The sequence below is a fragment of the Falco peregrinus genome, chromosome 8 (genome assembly GCF_023634155.1).
Source record: "Falco peregrinus isolate bFalPer1 chromosome 8, bFalPer1.pri, whole genome shotgun sequence".
Classification (NCBI taxonomy): Eukaryota; Metazoa; Chordata; class Aves; order Falconiformes; family Falconidae; genus Falco; species Falco peregrinus.
In genome coordinates this window covers 58253472-58276463 of record NC_073728.1, presented here as the reverse complement: position 1 = coordinate 58276463, position 22992 = coordinate 58253472, and the positions used below count along the sequence as shown (strand labels likewise).

The 22992-nt window shown below is 43.5% G+C and overlaps 1 protein-coding gene across 2 annotated transcripts in view; it reads left to right on the top strand.

The window, feature by feature from the left end:
- GRIA1 (glutamate ionotropic receptor AMPA type subunit 1) overlaps positions 1-22992 on the top strand; it is a 125464-nt gene that overhangs the window by 74908 nt on the left and 27564 nt on the right. For both annotated transcript variants that reach the window (XM_005231811.3, XM_005231812.3), the window contains exons 6-11: positions 3612-3773; positions 4897-5064; positions 8466-8570; positions 9962-10072; positions 11023-11229; positions 12384-12754. In XM_005231811.3, the coding sequence (XP_005231868.1) occupies positions 3612-3773; positions 4897-5064; positions 8466-8570; positions 9962-10072; positions 11023-11229; positions 12384-12754 (1124 nt within the window). The remainder of the gene's footprint in view (positions 1-3611; positions 3774-4896; positions 5065-8465; positions 8571-9961; positions 10073-11022; positions 11230-12383; positions 12755-22992) is intronic.

Below are 22992 nucleotides of genomic sequence, written 5' to 3'. Positions count from 1 at the left end.
TGTGCGCTGCAGATGCTCTGAGTCAGGGCAGGCGTGGAGGAGGGAGGTTGCCGCAGCCTGTCAGCATGGATGGGTCCAGATTTTTGTGGTTTATCAGCAGCCTGCTAATCCATTGGCATTCAGGGAAAGCCGGGCGTTTTCCAGGCACATGCAAGGCGGGAGGCTGTATTCTCTGGTTTGCTGAGATGCTTTTGCAATGTGAATTTAAATCGAAGGGACAGTTAATCCCGCTGTAGGGCAGGGTGGGCTGGCTGGCGTGGTGTCCCTTCCAGCCACGTTTTCCCCAAGAGGACCGCTCTTGCAGAAGCGTTGTCTCCCCTGAAGTAGCCAGGTCCTGGGCAGCGATGCTGGCTGGGGCCCCGTGGAGCAACATGCTGCCTCTGGGTCCCGTGGTGCTCACCCTGCCGGGGGCTGGAGCCTGAGTCCCTGCATTCCTCCTCTCCCTCCCCAGGGACAGGCAGCGCTGTGCAGGGAGGTGAAGCCAGATGCCTGTATGTCCAACAGATACATCCCAAATGGTGCAGGGCCTCGGCTCATTTCCCTGAACTCCACTGGGCTCCAGACGTGGCTGCAAAGTGAGCTTTTTCCAATTTTTTTTTTTTTCCAATTTTTGCAATGGTTTCAAACCATTTGACTGCTCCGTGGGACCACAGGGGTCCCACAGAGTACATCGTTCCAGCACTGTTCCCCTCTTGCTGTACTGGATTGGATGGCAAAGGGAAGCAGCTCTGTGCTGGTTCTTTCCCAAACTGGTTGATATTAAACCCGTTGCTGCAAAAGCACATCTGCTGCCCCTCAGTAGTGGGTTGCAGTCCTCCCTTAGTCAAATTTTAAGTATCTATTTTCTGTTTTCCAAATATGGCCAATTGAAAACTAAATAAAAGGTCCCCTTTTTTTTTGCAATATGTGGTTCTAATTAGTACAAGGTGACAGACGATTGATGGCTTCTTTGCTTCCAGACAGTGTAATCCTCCAGCTCACCTGTTTCCTACAAGCACTGACTGATATTCCAGAGAGATAAGCGTATTTAATTCCTGATACCACTTTGTCAATAGAAACATTTTTCAAGAGACAATTTGCATAACATTTGATATTTTCTTGTTTATATGTTAGCCAATAAGAAGTCATCTCCCCTTGGAATTATTTTCTAAAGTACCTGACCTCTCCGGTTTATTGGCTGCCATGTCACCCAGACTGTTCTGAGCAGATTTCAGTGGTGCAGTGATTAAAATTCCTTTGTAATTAGGAACATGCCTGTACTGACCTTGTACTGGGGCAAGTGGAGGAGGGATAACAGGTGAAAACAGTTATTTCATCAGTTGATAATAGCCAAAATGCAAAGACATATTCAAGGTTAATGATGTCCTCCATGGTCCCAACTGCCTTAAACAGTTGGAAATCTTCAGAGTTCTCCACGCTTTTTAAAAGAACTGAATTGTGTCTAAAATTAGTGGGGAAAAATTAGTACAAACTTCAGGAAGAAATAATCCCTTTTGCCTCTTCAGATTATTTTAATAATACTAAGTAAGATGAATTCCAATGAATATTGTTGAACGCTTGCTTCAGTTTCAGAATGGTTTGGTTTGGGATAAGACAATGTTTTCAGCCACTGCTGTCTCATCACTGGTATCATACTCCCTTTTTGACTTTTCCCATTTAAATCTGTTTGTTGAGGGGGTTAAATACATCAGACATCTCACTCACATTCTGTTACGAACTTGGACTTTTCTTCATGCCTTTGTAGGCCTTCCAAGGAGGAGCTGGTGGCACAAACCTTGAGTTGCTGTGTGGTAGTTTCTTTTGACAGATCTTTTTTCCCCAGAGTACCTCCCAGGAGCAAAATGTCAGTGTAATTTGGTCCTAGCCATGAACAACCAGTTGGCAGCCTGTGAGGTCCCTCTTACTGAACCTTAGGAGCTCCATGTGTCAAAAAACACTTGGCCTGAAATGCATTAAGATGTCAGGGGCAATTATCCTGCTGCATTTCCTATTCATTAATCACAGTTCTGGCTTTCTGAAACCCCTATGCTATTAATTGCAAACGAGATTGATGTGGGTGTAACCAGCATTCTGAGGAATAGGTGCACACAAAATAAAACTTTTTTTTTTTTTTTTTACATAAATCGCTGCGCTTTGAAGCAAAACAAATCATCTGTTTAGAGCATCTGTACACCGATATCCAGTCTTCAGCATTATAAGTGGATGCCAAATTGCTTACAAAAAGCTGGAAGAAAAAGTGTGAAAGTCTTTAAAGACATTTTTGAGTCACTTATGACTCCCTCGATCTGACGCTGATGTGAGAGGGCAATTTAGTCTTTTCCTTGCAAGCTGCCTGTTCCCAAAACAGGTTTCCATCTAACAGCTTCATTCTGGCCTTGGAATTTAATAAGATAATTAGCTCCCTCAACCTATGCACTGAGAGCACCATTTTGGGAACCTGACTAGTATCTCCTGGGAATAATGTACTTGGGTTTTTTAACTCACACCATCATCATATGTTTGAGAGCAAGAAAGGGAGAGAAACCCAGTGGTAGGTTGGGAAGGTGACTGCAGAGAATGTGCACCCCCAGGGCTGAGCTCAAGCAAGCTCTTCTCTGCTTGGGTGATTGCATTGCACACAGTCCTCTCATTCATTTCCTCTCATGCATTTTGGTTGCTGATGGTACTAGTGAAAATAATGGGCTACATCTCTTGTGCTTATATCCCAAAAGAAAAAGCACCAGCCTCCAGTCTGTCCCACCCACAGCACCGAAGAAGCAGGGCAGAGTCTCTGGTCAAGCACCTGCCCCATGCAAGGGGGCCAGCAGTTTTGCATAGCAGCAGTGCTAAAAAGAGAGGATCAAAGCTGGGACACCAAAACGTGGCCACTTCTCCATACGGCTTGCAGTTGTATCTCTAATTATTTTGGTTTTGGCTCTGACTGAATAAGAGTGACTAATTCTACGATGCCACCCCAATACACGTGTATTTGCACACTTGTGTTCATCACAGGCAGTGGGCAAGGAGTAGAGGAGACCAATAAATGAATGGAAGAAAAGTATTTAATTAGTAATCCAAGGTCTAAAAACATACCCTTTTTTCTCCCAAATCAGCAAATCCTATAAATTGGCTTTTCTAACGACAAGCTCCTTTGAGAAGCTGACCAACCACTTGTTCTATGCTGAAAGTTCATTTTTCAGGATTTGTGTTTCCCTGCAAACTGTGAATTGAAAAGATGTAGCCTATCCATTGGTGACTGAGTGCATAAAAGTTAGAGCTGGGTGAATAATTCTTCCTAATACGTTTTAAGGATTTTCTTCGTTTTGTCCAAGCATTATTCAGGATATATTTTTGTTGTTATTCTGCTAGTTTTCTTACAAAGGAGCTGTTATTAATGTGACTATTTGTCTCCCTGAGTGGAAACTGCAGGATATGTCCAGCTCAGAGCCTGTGAGAAAGGCAAATTCACGCCATGGTTGGGAAGCGGTGCCTCTCTTGAACCAGACCTTACCCCGCAGAGGGAAGAGATTCTTCCTAGGCTGGCTGCCGTATTCCTAGATAGGCAGGATTCCTCTTATCCGCCCAGAGACCTGTTCCTCTGATGACCTTCTCCTGTTTCTCTCCTGTACTAGGGATTCATGGACATAGACCTGACCAAATTCAAGGAGAGCGGAGCCAATGTAACTGGCTTCCAGTTAGTGAATTACACGGATGCTGTTCCCGCCAGGATCATGCAGCAGTGGAGGAATAATGATGCCAGGGAGCATCCTCGTGTGGACTGGAAGAGGCCAAAGGCAAGTGGTATAAAAAAACTATTTAATTTAGGGTCCATCTGGCTCAGTTCAAGTCATGCTCACCTCTTTGTCATCACACAGAGCTCTTTAATCACACTCTGAAAACCCATTACTTCATATAATTAGGAACATTATCCGTTCCAGGTGCCTCAACATTGTCTAAATTTTACTAGGCAGTAGCAGCTGCCTGCTAAGACATAACGCAAGTTGGTGTTTTCACTCAGTCTCCCAATTTTTACCCCTCTCAGAGCTAAGGATTAAACACCTCATGATGTTCAGCATATAAACAAGAAAAAGCCTCATTAACTCCTTAACCTTTGACTTGTTTATAAGATACCACGTGATAATAAAGTCTTTCCAGATGTTCTTTCTGAGCATTTCAAATCAGTGTGTACAACAGAGGGGAAATATATTTTAATTCCTAACACAGAAGACCCTGAAGCTGACGAGTGGAGGGTGGAGGGAGGAGGTTATTTTTTTTCCTATCTGACATTTGAAAACAAAAACACTTGTGACAAACACTCAGCAACAGAAATGTCAACTTTGGAAGTATTAGTTTGAGAAAATTGCAAACAAATAAATCAGTAGGTGATCATAGGAAAAGGAATTAAGTCTAACATTTACTGTTCATGCCAAGAGTTTTACACTGGTTTCTGCACAAGTTTTTGCTTTAATAAACTCATCTTTTGCAGATTTCTTGCACATTGAAGCAGAGTTTTCTGGTCTCCATTTGTGACCAGAAAGAGTCACTTGTTGCTTGATTTCATGTGTCTCACATTGACATTATATGATGTATTGCTTTAAAGTTCAATGGTTCTAACCGAACACAGACTCGGATAACAGGCGAACGGGTTTTAAGGCTGAGTCCTCTTCAGGCAGTGCAATCTGAATCTGCATCAGGAGCTTCTCCTTTGCTCTCCTGTCCTCTGGGAAAGAAGGCACCAACTTTCACAGGTCAACAGGACAGTAGTGACTAGAAGGAGCAAGAGGCTCTTGAACTTCATAGATGGAAGGATGGAAACAAAGCAAATCATCTGAAAAGTTACCCTGAGGCAAACGGGTGTAGCATGCCCCAGGTCAGCTCACCCTAACAAGCGATGTACATCTCCCCTTCTTTTTCTAGTACACATCAGCCCTAACGTACGATGGGGTCCGGGTGATGGCCGAGGCATTTCAGAACCTGCGGCGGCAGCGGATCGACATCTCCCGTCGCGGCAATGCCGGGGACTGCCTTGCCAACCCGGCTGTGCCCTGGGGACAAGGCATCGACATCCAGAGAGCACTTCAGCAGGTTTGATACCCAATGTGTGCACTGCAAGGTGGGGGAAGAGGGGTGATTAGCAGCAGAAATTTTCAAACAAATCGCTTGGGATGAGGAACTGATCCTTCCAGATTAGAGCCAGGTCTCCTAAAAAGTTCGGGGGTACATCCAGCAAACCGCTTTTCCTTGTACCATCCAACGTGTCCTTGCCTCCTCTATTTTCTGTTGAAGTTCTGTGATGCAAAAGCCAAAATATTATCCCATAAGATCATAGCTCCCTATTTGTACCTTCCTCTTCCCGAGGCAGAGACCTGCTCAGACCACATTATTCACAGATCCTTCGACTGTCTGTGAACTTGGCTCAGTTCCAGGCTGCTAATGAAGCTTGAAACCATGTGAATTTTGCCTTATGTGTTGGCTGTCATCAGAATGTTCTCCAAGCCCACATTATAGCCTGTTTCATACTGTGAGGATTCGTAAAATCTTAATGCAGCCATGATGCATTAGGGAGATCGGTTACCTAATAAACATGAAATACTTGGAAGTCTTCTGATGAGCAATGGGTTCTCAAGCATTTTCCTTTATTGAATTTATGAGAATAGGATATCAAAATTACATGGCTAGAAAATTAAATTCTGTGTGTGTTGGAAAATCTTTGAAGTTTCTTCATCTCTTCATTAAAACAATTTCAAAAGTCTTAATTTTTAACTGTAGTGATTGTGAGGAAAGAACATTAAAAGCCATTTGCAAAAGTTGGGTTTTTACCATTGAAAACTTAAAATTTGAAAAAGGTTTGACCAGTTGTGATGGTCAAAATAAAAGGCTCTGAAACATGCGGGGGAAGTAGTCTCCTAGGGAAATTTCAACTATGAATTTCATAATCATCCGGCATTTAGTGTTGTAGCAAGAAAGAGGCAGGTGGAAATAGAAGAACTCATGATTAGATTGAAGGTTTGAGTTATCCTTTTTGTGAAGACTCACGATTAGGGTAATACTTACAGCTATTCACAGCGTGCTTTCTCTTCACCTCCCATTTGCTAATGCCTGAAATTTTATAAGCTGTTTAAAAGAGAAAAGTTTCTCTCCTGATTTCTACTCAAATGTCTGGAATAAGCTCCTGAATTGCCTTATTTCTGTTTAGTGTAGGAAGGAATCATAGAATCATAAAATCATAGAATTGTTTAGGCTGGAAAAGACCTTTGAGGTCATCAAGTCGAACCATAAGCCTGACACTGCCAAGAGCACCACTAAACCACATCCCTGAGTGCCACATCTACACGTCTTTTTAATTCCTGCAGGGATGGTGACTCAACCACTTCCCTGGGCAGCCTGTCCCAATGCTTGACGACCCTTTCAGTGAAGAAATTTTTCCTAGTATCCAATCTAAATCTCCCTGGCACAACTTGAGGCCGTTTCCTCTTGACCTGTCACTTTTTAATTGAGAGAAGAGACCGACCCCACCTCACTACAACATCCTAACAAGGAGTCGTGGATGACATGAGCAAAGATGAAAAGCGATTTGAAACATTCTGTGGTTTTTCAAAAACAGAAATCTAACACATTTCAGCAAAATGTATGCTTTTATGAAAGAGAATTACTTTTTTTATTTTCCCCCAGGAAAATGCACACAAAATATTGCTTTAAACAAATACACTGAGATTTCAATTGCACTTTGAAAAATTGTGATAGTTTCTGACAGATTTTTTTGTTAATGTTACTTGATTACCACCTCTAAAAAGCAGGTAGCTAGTCCCTAACTGCTGACTAACCCTGTAAACTAGAAGGCCACAATAGCATCCTTCTGCTCTAGCTCTTATGTTAAGCACAAATTTGCTTAAATGCTCCATGTCTCCAGCTGACTTTGCTGGTGCTTAGCACTGTTGAAATCAGTCCTCACTTTATTTTGTAGTGATTCAGTGGGTCTCAGAAGATGGTAAATGATGGAAAAGTTGTGCTGCATCCTCCAGCACAGATGGGAGAGATCCCTTCTGCTGTTTCAATGCCACATGGATATCACAGGATTAAGATTTCATTCGTTCAGATAGAAGAAATTGATGCTGTACACCCGCTTTTTGGTGCCTGTAAAGCTACAAAGCACGAGCACCTGTGACCTGAGTTTCAGAGTCGGTCAGAACCTGCAAAGAAAACCAAAGGGGCCATGGTAAAAGGAGGCTTGGGAGTGCTTAAGACAATGGTGCTTTTCCAGCGCATCTATCTTTTATGATCCTGTTGTGTCTTGTGAGAAGGGAAAAGCATGTCTCTCTAAATGTCACTAGGAATACCTCTTGAGTTGCAGAAGCGCCAGAAAATACTGGCAGATGTTCATTTTCATGACGAACCTTTATGATAATGGCTGGAAAACAAACACAGTTAAGCAGATTAGCAACAGATTTCCTCTGTAAAGATACATCCTCGTTTCTTCACCATGGGTCTTTGTTCTGAGGATCTCAGAGTACGGCTAAATACCTGTTTCCATTTTTCATGTGGGGAGACTTCAGTTGCAGGAACAGGACAACAGATTTGTTCAAAACAAGTGGAAAGGCTGAGAAAAAAACCCTTTCTTTCTCAGTCTGGTGGCATGAATACTTCTCCAGGTGGTCTCTGTAGATAAGAGACCCAAATTTGCACTCCTTTTCACATGTTCCTGGTCCCCACTCACTGTGTGTGACTAGTCAGAAGCCCTTCTCCATGCCACTGGAGAAGCTGGGCACTTTTGCAGCAAGTCAAATGGCCACGCTGAGAGGAGACATTCAGGACATGGGATGTGAGTGAGCAACGCTCTTCGGCTCTGTAGTGTTATCAGCAGAGATTTATGATTTAAAGTTTCCTATGCAAATTTCATTTAGAATACTAAATTGTCAGGTTTTATTAGGCTGGTGCAGAAGTAATTAGATTTGCTTGTTAACTGATAGACTCCTCTCTATCAAAAGACAGCAGCTGGGAGCTGTGGCCACAGGTTCATATTTCCTCCAAATATAGTTCCTGATTTGAACTGACAAATTCTTTACCAATTCCTGACTCCAGGTCAGATTTAGAAAATAAATAAATAAATAAATAAAAAACACCAAAAAAAAATCACAAACCCCAAGGAGTTCAGAGCTGGTTTAGCTCACTGTCACATCCCAAGAGGTGATGGGCTCACACATGTGATCTAGCTCTTATGCATCACAGAGCTCAGTAATAAACGACTAAGTTTTAATAGGAATGTTTTTTAGAAGAAAGGGTAGGTTAAGGGAATGGCTGTGCACAGGGCCGGGCAAGCTGTATAGAGAGTGAACCCAAGTGAAATCCTGGTGTCAGACAGAGGTCCTGTCTCCCCTGCATGGATCTGAGAGACATGACTGCACTCTCCATCCTTCTTCCCGCTGCCAAATGACCACCACGTGAGATGCTGACCAGTTGGTCCCCTCATTGATATTTATGTCTTTAAGGTCCGTTTTGAAGGTTTGTCTGGCAATGTTCAGTTTAACGAGAAGGGACGGAGGACCAACTACACGCTCCATGTGATTGAGATGAAACATGATGGCATCAGAAAGGTAAAGTAGAGAGCGACCTGAGATCCTGTGTCAGGCACCAGCCCAGTCTGTGTGTTATGGTGTGACTAGGTCTCAACAAATGGTTCTGTGCATGAAAGCTTGCATGTGGAGTCACCACGAGTGCATTCCCAGCTCTCCGCATGAGCAAAGCCAAGCCAAGAAATAAAAAAGTGTCATTTTCAAGGCATGCAAAGCAGTCTTCCTCCTCTACATGGTATTCGTAAGAGGAAAAATGCAGTATTGTGTCCAGTTGTGGGCTCTGAACTTCCAGAAGCTGGCAATCTGGAGAAAGTCCAGAGGTGAAGAAACAGAATGGCTAAATGACTTGATTTTGCTGTGTATTTATTGACAGAAATGTTGCTTGTCTGTAAGACATATACGTCACTGCCACAATGCATATCATATTTTAGATCCCGTAAGTTGGAGGTGCAAAACAAACATACGTATCTCCATTTATGTTGCCCTAGGGCAGAGGTTTGGAAGCTCTTTCCTCACTCACCTTTCTTTTTCTCCATGCAATGAAGAGAGATGAGAAGCCTGCGTAGATTTTTTTCTCCTGAGCTGTTATGATCTCTTATCTGCCATCAGCAGGCTCCTGGTTATGCACTGTGTTAATACCCTTTTCCATTTACTGTGATAAGAAATTCCTTTCACATGAGCAGAGCTCAGGCAACCTCATACTTACATGAGGTGATGGAAAACCTCTTATAAAATCAAGCCCTCAAAGAGGATAACCTCAGCCATGGTCTTCCTAATGATACTCGGTAGCACTCTGCTTTACCTGCCAACAGTGGTAGATCAGCCCAAATCCCTAACTGTTAATAAGCACAACTTAACATAAGAGTTATTCCTATTACAGCTGTTCAGTTTATTCATAATCCCAAATTTTTTGATGTGGATCAGGTCTGGGGTTTTTTTCTCACTTGATTTTTGGTGCTTTGTCTCAAGATGTCCTAAGCATCAGTCCTATGTTCATGCAGCCTTTCAGCTGCAGGGTAGCATTTTATCACCCTGTAGCATCTGGACGTGCAGCAGGCGTGCTCGCTATTAGCAAAATATTCAGGAGTCACACAGGGAAGGTGGGAACTCTTGGCATAGGGAGGAAGCAGGGAATGGAAATAAGCCTCCAGAACCAAGTGCTAAATGTTTTTATGTGCATACAAGCACTCTGCTACTGTGGTGTACCATGCACGTTACTTTCAGGCTGGAGTCATGGTGGGATGGGGAAGTTCCTGGTCCCCCCAGCAAGACATCAAGAGTCAGGAGGGGAGATCTCTGGTTGGGTATGAAAGTACAAAGAGAGCTGATATTGTTTGGATTACACTGTTATCATATCTTGGTTAATATTCCAAAGAGATATCAATGAGATACCCTGGGTTTGTGTTCAGCAGATTGGTTATTGGAATGAAGATGAGAAGTTGGTTCCAGCAGCCATAGATACTCAAAGCGGCAATGAGTCTACAAGCCTCCAGAACAGGACTTACATAGTCACAACTATCCTAGTAAGTGCTGTGACTTCTATCCCATCTCTCCTTCTCCCCCATCCCCCTGACGTGCAGACTGCCTCTTCCCCCTCATGTGCCCTCCTTTGTACTATATCATTTTTATAATAACAATAATAACGATAATAATGATAATAATAACAGCACTTACTGTTTCCTGCCAGGTCCATAAAGGTATCTGAAAATTGCTATGGCTAATTAAATGGGTTTTAAAGAGCTCTCATTCTTAAGTGTAGAAAATACAAAAGATTATGACAAGATAGTAGAGGCATCAGAATAGGTAAATTAGGAGCATTATACCTGTGCTTTGTATTCAGCCCACAGAATGGGGGCTGTAATTTTGGGAAAGATAAGCTGTATTGTGCAGAGACGCTGAATCATAGCTTTAAAAACAAATCTCCACTATAATCATGAAGGAATAATAGGTACCCCATAATGTATGGTATCATGTATTGTGTCATTGTATGTGCTTACCCTGCAGAAACAGGAAATTTTACTAACTTGTTTGTTGAATGCTTACTGTGAGTCTGCAGAGGAGATGCAATACCCATGCTGAGTTAAACGTCTTAGGGCTCTCTCCTGTCCAGCAGATTTGATTCTGCCTGTGCCCACATAGGCACACATGCCTTTAAAAAGTCATAGCTCAGATGCACTAAATATCCCTTGCAGAACTGCAGTGAAAGGTTTGTTGCCCAAATTCCTCCAGCTACGCCATTCCCCTCAGGTCCACACAGATTCTGCATGAATAAATAGAAAATGCCACAATAAAAATCATACTTCGTGCCTTCTAAAATAAGCCCACTGTGCGTTGGCTGTGCCCTTTGGTACAGGAACACAGAGCTAGAGCTTTGCAAGGGGACCAGAAGCTGCACGCTGGGCTGCAGTCTGAGACCCTCATGTGCATCTCTAGAATGTGGAGAGTGGCTCAGCAGTGGTCTTTTCTGTGCCAGGAAGACCCATATGTGATGCTCAAGAAGAATGCCAACCAGTTTGAAGGCAATGAGAGATATGAAGGCTACTGTGTGGAGCTCGCTGCTGAGATCGCGAAGCATGTTGGCTATCACTACAGGCTGGAGATTGTCAGGGATGGGAAGTACGGAGCCCGGGACCCCGACACCAAAACGTGGAACGGCATGGTGGGAGAACTTGTTTATGGGGTGAGTTTCTAACCTCATCCATTGCCCTTAGCTCTTGGTACTTGAGAACATATTCAAGCCCTGGAGTAAGAAGGAGCCCTGCCTTCCGTCAGCCTGAGCTGTCTTGTGGGCTGCAGCTCTGATAATGCAAATAATCAGCCCAAGTAAAATATTTCAATTTAGGGAGGGGGGGGCGGGGGAGCACATTTTGTGCCTATGGAAATGCCAGAATGTTTCCTTTCAACAGTTCCAAGATTCCCTTTCTTTCGGTTTTTGGAAGAACAAGTATTGAAAGGTTAAACTTTCCCATGGGTAGAATCTCCAAATTTTGCTCTCTTTTGTATTTGCATGGTAATGACAGGATAAAAGAAGGATATGATTTCAAACACTCAGCATGCGACTGGTGAGCAGTAGGACCAGCCTACTTTCTGTCTAGCCACTCATTTCCATCATCTCAGATATACACCTGCACCCTACACTTCGAAACCTTGTTCTGTCTGGTAGTTCACAATCTGTGGTGTTTGGGTCATCTTTCAGAGGGGTCTAATTTTCCCTTGTAGGGAAAGGAGAAATTGGTGTATGGAGCATCAGTGCCCAAGACTCTATATCGCTGTGTTGTAGTGTGGGAGGATCTGTCTCCTGCTGGTAGCTCTACAGTATATGCCAACAGCCATTTCAATGCATTTCCCTTTCCATTTTCAAGATAGATTGTAAAATAAGTGGAGAGTGCACATCAGTGTCACTGGAACATTTTTCCTCTTCTACTGCATCAGTTATGCAATCAAAAAGCAGTTCCTGATGGAAGTAAACATCCTGGCATGCTTTTTCAGGCGATTGGCTTTTCCTTGCCTCTTTTGATCTTTGCATGATAAAGCTCTTTTAACAAAAATCATCTGCATCAGACTGTGACATCAGTAGATAAATCAGACAAGAAAGGCTAGGTGGCTGCAAAAAGAAAATGCTGTGATTTCAAAACAGAACAGGCAATCAGTAGTGGTGAAATGGAAATAATCCACCAATATTACCGGCTGCTCCTTTTTAACCTTTCTCTTGCAATTGGTTTTGTCTGATTTCTTTTGAGATAGTGGGGATAAACAGAGATCAAAGAAATGTAAGCTGAAGTTAGTAGATATATTTTTTCCCCAGAATGCAAATCTCTTTCCTGTTTCTTTCAGAGGGCAGATGTGGCTGTGGCACCATTAACCATCACTCTGGTTCGAGAAGAAGTTATAGACTTTTCCAAACCGTTCATGAGCTTAGGTATCTCTATCATGATAAAAAAACCTCAAAAGTCCAAACCAGGAGTTTTTTCCTTTCTGGATCCTTTGGCCTATGAGATATGGATGTGCATTGTTTTTGCCTACATCGGAGTCAGTGTTGTCCTCTTCCTGGTGAGTCGCTTCAGCCCTTACGAATGGCACACTGAGGAATTCGAGGAAGGACGGGACCAGCCAGCCAACGACCAGACGAATGAGTTTGGGATATTCAACAGTCTCTGGTTCTCCCTAGGAGCTTTCATGCAGCAAGGATGTGATATTTCTCCGAGGTGGGTTGCCTTCCCCAGTGAACTTTCTTCCAGTTCATGTGGCTTAATCTTCCTGCGTGCTTTGGAGCTGAACAGGTTCTTTTTGACCTTCCTTCCTGAACCGTAGTGTAGTTTTGTGAATCAGTTACAGATTCAGACGGGATCCAAGGGTTCACAGGTCTCACAGTCATGAATTTGGGACCTAAAACTTGAGACCATAAAAATACCACTCTAAATTTGACCTGGGAAGTTCTTTTGAGAGAATTTACAGAAATGCAAACTAGTTTTTCTAAAGCCACCCAACTGCAATCAGATGATGTCAGTCATTTATGCTGTTACTGCTAGAAATAAGATTATTCTAGCACTATAAGGAAGCTATCAAATTCCAGTAAAGTAGGGAGAAATAATACAGCAGGTGCCCAGTGAAAGGTTATATAGTCTGTGTCAAACTTTATGGAGCACACTGAGTAGCTTTAAGTATTATTGGCCTTTAGAAAGGTCAGAGAAGTACTGAGCGTTCATGCTGGTTCCCATTCCAGTCAGTAGTTCTGCTCCTGAAAGCTCAGTAGGACCCAAAGGCTCCTAAAGGGACTTTTTGGTGAATGGCTTTTGTAATTACTTTTAGATTATTTTTCTTGGGAAAGCTGGCACAATATAAGGTGGCTGGAAAACTGCATGAAATGCAGAAGATGCAAATCTGTGACAGAGGCACAAGTAGAGACTTATTTGTAAATAACGTCTGGAAATATCTCCTTCATTTTTGAGATCTATATTTGCACCAGTCTTATTCTAGGGATTTTGCCTACTGCAGGAGCCCATGATACACCTATCAATGCTTTTTTCATACAAAGGCATTCAAAAAGAAAAGAAAAAAATAAAAGCACAGGAACCAAATAGCCGTATGATAGAATTTCTTATTTATTTGAACAAATTATATGTCCGGTAAGTAATGTCTGTAAAAACTGAGGGATCTTTCTTGTGGTATGTGTGTATTCCCATGAGGCAGGATCAGAGATGAGGCAGGGGCTAAGGTTTTTGACACCTCCAGGGCAGATGGTGTTAGGGTTTGTGAGGCTGAAAAAGGGTTAACGAGCTGTGGCTTGGGATGTGGATCATATGTACCCATCCCTCCCAAGAGGTCTGCTCTGGATGCTGGATGGAGGGAGCATGTAGACGGGTCAGGCACCAAAACTGCGACCTGCTGCAGGACACAGCTGGTGTTCACCCTCACCGAAGCCCTGAGAGGCATGCTTGTCCAGGCTTAGGCTAAGAACATTTTTGGCCAGGTTTGACTCAAAGCAGAGGCACTGCTAGTCACAAGAATGACTTTACAGGCAGCGTATGCCTGCACCTACATGCTTTGGTGACATCTGAAGAGATGCTCTGATAAAAGTGGACAGCAAAGAGATCTTTTGCTCTTTTTTTCCCCCCATCCTTTCTTTTTTGGCCTTTGCCTCCCTTCTCTTGGAAGGAAATACGAGCAGAGATACACCTCTTGTAGGTAAACACAGTAGGCAGAAGTTACTTTTCCTGATGCTGGGATGGCACCAAAGCTCAGGGGACAAGCAAGAGGCACAATTCCACCGGTAAACTCCCGCAGGATGGCAGGGGGAGGCCAGGCACCGGCTTGTTGGCTGTTGGATGCCAATTTGTCCAAATATTAATGAGCTTGGGATAGCGTGGAAATAAGAGCCTGCAGGGCACTTTGATAGTGACAGCTTTTATGAGTATGTTTTATCATTTGATCATTGATTAGTGGGAGTCCAGGTGGAGTGTTCAGAAAGTCTTCCCAGCAGAGGGAATTTCAACTTTATCGCTGTCTTGGTACACAGCGCTGTGCATTAGGATCAGGTTATTGTGATTTTCATTCTCATTGTTGTTCTTGTCATCATTATTCTTATTTAGGAAAGAGAATGTCTTCCTTTGGGGACATTTCAATAGCCAGTTTCTGTTCCAAGGAGAAGCGTGGAGAGGTGAAAAGCTGAGACTTTGCAGAATAGCAAATTTGGAAACATCTTTAATAAAAAGTGTCAGGGAAAGATCAGTGGGTTTGATGCAAGTAACAAGATTTGCTCCAGCTAAACAACACGCTTTGAATCACCATTTCAAAGTGTGGTTTTATTTTGCTTTGAAATGGGAAATGAGAATGATTCTGCCACTGTTATTTTAATGTTGTTAATTTGATCATCCTGATAATGAAAATTACAGTTTCATTGAAACCCGTATTTTCCCATGGAGCACAAGAGCACTTTCTGACTACAAATATTTGCAGGAAGAGAAAATCTGAAAAGCAAAATATGGGCATTATTATGACTCCCAGTACTCTGCGTACAGCTCCTTGAGATGGTGGCAAGTGGAGGGGGACATTTCTGCAAAATATGAAAGCAAGAGGGAAGCAGAAGAGTGAGAATTTCTGTAGGATGCTGTTGTACAGAAAGGCTCTGAGTGCACTCCGTATTTCACATGTATTTTTCACGCGAACCTAGTGCAGGATTCCTGTGACACATCACTTAGAAATGAATGCTTGGTAGAACGACATTGTGGGCAGGTGGGGATCTGCTCTATTCCAATATATCTCCTATATGGTTGCTTCTAAACTTATCACTACAAGCTCTCAGCATCTCCCCAGTAATGTATTAGCCAACATAAATAGCTTCTGTTTTCTGTTATGCATCTGTTCTGTCATTCTCTCCCCAGCAGAAAGGAGCAAGTGCAGGGGTGTATTTTGTTTTTGTAGAGGTTTTGGGTTGTTTATTTCAGTTTTGTTTTGGGAAGGAGTAGGGGAAATTTGTCTGGAGGCTTGTGGTGGGTTTTGTTGGGTTTTTTTCCCCAGAGCACACTTGTTTTAAGTGCATATGCCACTATGTATTTATCATAAAAAAACCTGTAGGATCAAAACCGCAGACACATCATTCAGCACAGTGGGTGGTGAGCTTTGTAGCAACTCCTTGCTCTTGTAAATGTGCATTCCTCCGTCTCAGACCAGTCCCCAGGGAACTTCGGTCCCCCACAGAGACAAAAATTTGCTTTTGAAGGAAAGTGGTGTCCTTTTTAAGGACAGTCTTACTAGCCAGAACTTTAATCAAGCTTTTAAGTATGCTGGTCACAACTTACCAAGCACTTTAAATATACACTCTGAATTGGATGACCTGTAGCTGGTCCAGACAGAGCGTAGCTGCGGGTTATGTGCTCACAGCCTCTCCTCCCGAGGAGTAAGGCTACTGGACATGAGGTCGACCGGTGTCCTTGAAGCTCTGAAGCCTTCATGTCTAGGCATAGACTGGCTGAGTGTGACAAAGGCCAGGCAGCCACCAGTCATGGAGAGTCCCAGCCAGAGCTGGTGGCAATCTGTGCTGTGCCTTTCCATGCTGCGATATGAGCACGAGCAAGGAACTCATCCCTCCTGAGCCGTGAATGGAATGGCTGGACCGCAGGTACATAGCTTCAGCCAAGGGAGGCTGTGAGCTCCTGAGCATTTCCCACCGGGATGTGCAGTCCCCCTTCTGCACATCACTGAGCAGTGTCCCCACTGGATGTGGTTCAGTCACTACTACACGGACAAACTTGTCCTGGTTGAGGTGAGATGGTCCCTGTCACTGCCCTTAAAGGCCGTGCTTTCAGAGTACTGGCTGATACACAGCAGGATGGGGGAGAAGCAACATCTTGGAGCTGCGAGTAGTTTCATGCACATAGTAATGGGCAGAAATCAGTGAAGTCTGAAACGGGCCATAAACCATTAGGCTCTGCAAAGTGCCACCTTAACTTCAGAAAACAGTCATGAAATTGCAAAAGCACTCATTAAATGTGAAATACAGACCCAGGAAAGAGATTCTTAGAGCAGGCATCGGAGGTAATAAATATCCCGCAGCCAATAGTGAGAGCTTGCAGCAAGAGAAATGTGAAGTAAATATGACTCACATTGTACCATTTTTCAGAAATGTAATTTGATAAATTGTCTTCAGAGCTTAAAATAACCCCAGTGTATAGCAGCTGTGGAGAGTGGGACCTCGCTATCACCCAGCACGTTGCTGCCATTCCTCTCTCAGGATGGACCTGAAGCCTTTGAGGGGACCAAGGGGACGTCGGGGCTTCCCAACCTCCTCTGCAGCAAAACAAGGCATCTGAATTTTTCATTTTCCCCACCATTTTCTACAAAATAAATTATTTGATTGTTGTGAAAAGGATAAAATACCAGGGAGCAAAACACAGATTTCTCTTGTCAGCCTCCTAGCCCGATCTTCTATTTTTTGTTATCGCAAAATGTGTTGCTTCATATGGTTTGAGCCCAAAAGAGATTTCCTGTGTATTGGAGACTATTCAATTTAATCCAGTTACTCTTCCTGTGACTCAGAAAACTTATGTTTGACTAAAATGAAATACATTTGGCTAAAATAGATCTTCCAGAAAGGCATTTATCCTTCCTTTGAAGGTACCATGAGATAGAATATACACAGTTTCTCTCAGCTGAGCGACTGTAGGAGTCTTGTCCCCACTGGAGTTTGACAGGAGGGTAAATGTCACACAGTATCACCATCCTTTGTGCCCTGCAGAGGAAAATTGAACAGAGATCTCCAGAAAGAAACCCAGCTTCATGGGGCTTCTCTTTATACTGTGTTGTGGAACCAAAACACATATATTTTGGATTCAGATCAAAACATACCGTGTTCAGTCACATCATGACATAAAAGAGTATCATGTCATGATACCGGGACACCACATCTTGAAATTGCTTATGATAATCTGCACGATCAAGAACAGAGCTGGAGATGCCCTGGTCAACCTGTGCTGGAATTGAAATGATGGATGAAGGTTTCATCGCAGCCTGCATCTGGGAGAGCCAGATTTGAGAGGGGACATTTCGAGAGCATCAGCAGGGATGCAGGAGCAGGAGATTCTGTGCTGGTCTGTGCAAGGTGCCACAGGGGACCACTGCTGGGAAAGGGCTGGGCCACACCAGGGTGCCCTAAAGACTGTGGGTGTTTACTGTGTGCAAGGAGACATGGCACAAGATACAATCCACCCTTCAGCTGGCTCGGGATAAGGAGTTAAATGGGTCTTAACTTGCCTGCAGAGTCCGGAGCTGGAGCCCGTGCAGGGTGCAGTGGCACGTGGCAAGTAGTGACCCCTGGCTGTCAGGGGGATGCTGCTTAGGGAGGTTTCCACAGAGATGATGAATGAATGCGCCCCGAGGTGGGAAGGAGAGAGAGAAATGCTGGCTGCCATCCAGTCAATAGATACGATCTATTATTTATGGGCATTTTGTGGACATCGTTATTTGGTTTTAGTGGTGTGGAAACAGTGCGCTCTGGCTGATCTATGCAGTGTGCAGCCGCTTGTATTTCACTGCACTCCTTTGCAGGCTTTCTGTTGCACTCAATCATGGCAGTTTGTCTGTGGAAGAGCAAGTACGGTGTTTATTATCTACCTGTAATTAATGCTGAGCATTTTCTTCCGCTATTTTTCCTGTTTATTTACATTTCTTTTTAGATCAATTGAAAAATTCACAGGAGACTTCAGCCACAGAGCTGGTGGAAATAACAGCAAAATCACTCCACAAGTTGTTGAGGGTTTTTTTCCTAAACTAGCCTCTAGGGACCTTGAAAAATAGCAGCACTTTTAAATTTCATCAAGATGTTCCTAGTACTGAAAGATTTTATCTGGTTTTAGACAAGACCTAAATCAGAAATTGGTTAGGACAAAAATTTTCTTTTTCTTAGAGAGGTTTGATTTGGGTTGTTTCAAGGGAATTATTTCTGTTCTGTTCTTTTTTTAACTTACATTTGCAGGGCACTTACTTATTTTGCTAAAAATTTAGATTTAGGGAAATTAGAACCAGCTGCATTTAGCAATTAAAAGGATTTTAATTCCTTCCTGAAATGAAGGCTGAGCCTCGGTGTTTATTTGGCGACTCTTCTTGATTTCAGTAGGCTCGTCTGACACTTCAAACATCTGCCTGTCTTTCTGGCCTGATGCACAGTGCTGCTGTTGTCCTTGTGGTACCCGTTACAACCTTAAACGGGACTTAACGTGTCCAGGAGATCACCGGAGAGCTCTGCAAGCTCTCCCAAGGCAGGAGTCCCACGGGCAGTGAGGAAAGATTTATGCTTTTTTTTTTCCCTCGCCCTGTTTGCACAGGAGGGTCTGGGGGTGATGGAGTGGAGCTTGCTGGCAGGGCTGGCTGAAGCCTCTCTGGGGACGTGGGAGATGGTGTCCTTGCTTCTACAGACCAGGTTGCTGACTGCCAGCCGGAATCGCTGCACAGCCTGGAGGGAAAGGGCATATTTTTTGCAATGAAAGAAGAAGCAGTTTGTCGTTTCCTTGGGGAGCACGTGCAACCTGCAGCTCATGCTGGGGCTGCCCTGGGGGACAAGGCAGCCAAGCCAGGCCGGGATCCAGGCTGGTTCAGCATCCCTAACTCCTCTAACATGGGGTGAATCCAGGAGGCTTAGAGGCTTGTCTATGGGGACAAAGCTCAGGATCATTTATTTTTGGCAGTTTGCTTCAATGGGTGAGCTGAGGTTAGTCTTTAAGAATAACAGTAAAAAATCAGGATTTCAACTTCTGGCAAAGCTATCTCTCTTTTTATAAGTGTATCAAATGATTTTGCAATTATCTCTACCTGGCAGAGTTAATTATGTCCAGGGAGAGGAAATTCAGGTTGCAGGGTAACAGCAGTACTTGCAAATCACCAGGAACTGATGACCACACTTATTTCTGAAACGCACTTAACCAGGGAAAGTGAGTCACCAGAGGAGCAGCTTGATAAATTGCACAATACCTAACTAAACAGTCCCCTTTGGAGTTTGCGCACTTCCATGGCAACCAAAATGTGGCAGCCAGGGGAAAATGGAAATTCTTTTTAAAAAAGTCATTCTTGCTATCCCCTTTTTCATTTGGAAAAATGCTGAAGGATGCTGAGGACTCAGAAGAAGGAAATAACCAACTGAGAAAATACTGTTGGGAAAATGCAATTTCATCTGTAAAGGAAAAGTAAGTCTTTTGAATTTCCACACGCTGCCATCTGAAAATTTCTAAATGCTGCAGAGGTAATGAATATTTACTCCATTGATCTGGTAGCCACTTCCTCAGGATGGTTTCCCTGTCAGGCACACCTAGTCACTCTTCCACAGCTCTGACTTCAGGCCTTTGCCACTGAGGTTTCTGGGGGACAGCAAGAAATTTGCTGAAAGTCCCTCCACTGAGTGACAGATTTACTAATCGTCCCACCAGCTGTGTTTGAAGAAGTCAAACACTTGATCCAAAAGCAGATTTATTAAGCTAAAAATACATTTGCAATCTTTTTCTTCAGGCCTAGGTAAATGCTTCTCATATTTTTGATTGAAAAGAAGGTTAAAAATAGCGGTGGGGCAGTGCATTGCCCAGTTTCTTAATCTATTGGGAAGTTTTATTAGGGCTTCTCTGACATGGAAATGGCACGCTTGTGTTTCTCATGCTGTGCACTGGCTCAGGATCACGAGCAGCACTAAGATTTGTAGGGGTGCCTCTGAGATTTATAGCCTTCTCCGTGACTCCGGCAGGAGATCCTCTGAGGCTCCAGGAACTCCCTATTCTGCTGTACTCTGACTTGCCGATTTTCAATCAGTTAGAGAAACACGTTTTCTCTTTTCATTTTCTTCCCTCTTGCTAACCTGTTATCCCTGAGCAGTCAGCTCAGCTGGGGTCTGACATCCTCCGAGCTGCAGTCAGGACTGCGCATGGTTGTGTCTTCCTAATAGCTAGGTTGATTGCCAAGTGTTTTTGTCAAAGAATAAGGGTTGTGAGGAGCTGAATGACCTCCGTCTCCCTGAAGAGGTGTCCTCTGCAAGGCTGCCTGTCACACGCTGCTTTAATGTTGGCACTCCAGAAAAATATTGTAGCTAAGATGGGAAGCCCTGAGCATGTTTTCACAGGGAAGCCTTGCTTAAATAACCCTTCCATATGCTGTACATCACTTTTATCAGCACTAAGATATCATGTGCACGCTCTCCGGGTACACAGTCGAACGAACATTGAATTTCACAATTCAGATTGTTCTGGCTCACAACACATAGAGCATCCACTGCTGCTCTTTGCTAGTTTAACCCTCAGAGCTGGCCAAAACCTCATGCCCTTCCACTGGGTTCAGAGTACTTCTATTGTTCCACTGGAGTTTGGGATTTTTTCGTACTTGTTCTGCTTTTGTCCCAGATTTCATCCCAACTACTTGTTCTGGTAACTGGGCAAGCCCCGTGCCCCCTCTTCACAAGAAGTTCAGAGATGTGTATATACAGGGAGCAATGTCCATTGTAACAGCCCAAAACAGTGAGCAGGTGAAGACAAATGTATTGCAATGTGGTAGAGATGCTAGGTTATTCATTGTGAAAAGCTTAATAAAGCCAAGTGATTGGGAAAAGCAAAATGTGGGTCATGCTAAGAAATAGGGGCAAAAACCTTGCTGTGCTTGGATGGAGTCTGGAGCTGGGGGAGGCAGGGCATGGAGTCACCTCAGAAGTTCTTCATGCTGGTGTCTTGGTCTTCCTTCCATTTTCACTTGGGTAGGAGGACCCAACGTCAGCTAGGGACCACCTGGTTCATATCATCAAATGGTAGGAAAGGGCCTGCAGCTGGTGCACACACCCCTTCCTTTAAGCAGCCACATATTTTATGGCATTCAATCTGTTTAATAAAATCATCCAGTAATTCTGATTATTACCTACCCAGAAGAGTTGCTGCTTACCCTTAGATCCAAAGGCTAAGCAGCAATAATCCAATCATGGTAATCATAACTTACTACTTTGATCTTCAGATAAAAGAGTCTATAGAAGTGCAAAAGTGTTACATCACCGTTATTTGGACTACTTCAAAGCATGTTATATACCCTAATGAAATCTCCCAACACACTCTGACAAGAAGTAATAGGAGGCAAATGTGTGAACAGGAAAGGAGTAGAAAGGAAGAGGGGAGAAGAGGAGTTCTTCTATGGTGAAAGGCAAAAGCAGCAAAAATAAGGACCTGTACGCTGTGGCCAGGTGTGAGATGTGAAGAAGGGTCTACGAGGGCCCAGCTGCAGGAGGCAAGTGCATGGGAAACTTTCCCACAGGAGGAATTTTCTCCTCTCTCATTTCTTGAAGCTCTCACTAAGAAGCAAGATCTCAGGCTGCAGGGAGGCAAACAGAGGGAGGGGGCAGCTTTTCATCACAGCAGTGCTTCCAAAGCCTTAAAAAATTTAAAAAAATCACCACGTGGATCTTAGCAGGTGAAATAGGGGCAGCAGAAACACTAAACATGTTTCTCCCTCACAGTTTGAGAGTTTTAATATTAAAAGACTCCTGTGCACATAAAGCTCTTCTAAAAAACACTGGCTAGGGAAACCAGACTCATTCCTCACCATTCCTACAAGGGAGACGGTATGCCCTTGTAGAAAAAAAAAAGGCTCAAAAGTGAAAATGGTGAAAATGTAACTTGTACAGTCTTGATGAGGGATCACATTTTAAATCGAAAATGAGAGAGAAAAAGAAGGGAATATTTGGGAACATTGCTCAGAGCGAAAATCTTCCAGCGCAGAAAACACTCCTCTCCCAGAAAAGGCTTTTCTCTCATCATATCGGGAAATCTGACAAAAGACAGAGGAAAAAAAACCAGAAAAGAAAAAAAAAAAAAAACACCAAGGCAAGGCACCCTGGAAGAAGTCTGAACTAAGTTATTGCAACATTGCCCAGAAGTCTCAGGAATGGAGCTCTAAATTGTGAGTACATGTTGATGGGGTCATGGATCTTGGAAAAATGGAGAACCGGTAGCATATAATCCAAAAAATATTAAATCTTTAGGAAAAATAAAGCTTTCTTATCAAGCAGACTTTGAAGAAGAGACTGCGGGAGAGCATATAAAATCTAGCAACACAGCAAAGGACATTAGCACAATAGGCTGTTGTTTAAAAAGAAGGATGAGTGCTGTTAAATTTGGGGCCACCTGAGGTTGAGGAAGTTCCTGAGTAATGAATCTCCTGGGGCGCTCCAGTGAGTGCTTCTGACAAAATGTTATGCTTGTCACCTTGTGAGTTTTTCTCAGCAAAGTGAACAAATGTCACCAAAGTGAGAGAAATACATGAAGAGCTTTTTTTACAGTTAAATTTCTGCTCAGAGGCATGGCGAGAGTCAGGAGTTTTCTTCCTTGTAGCAAAAGCTGGCAAAACTGCAGGAGAGGGATGACTTTGCCTTTCACCAGAGCTGCCAAGCAGCCCAAAGTGACCACGTGTTTCTCAGCAAGCATCTATCTAAACA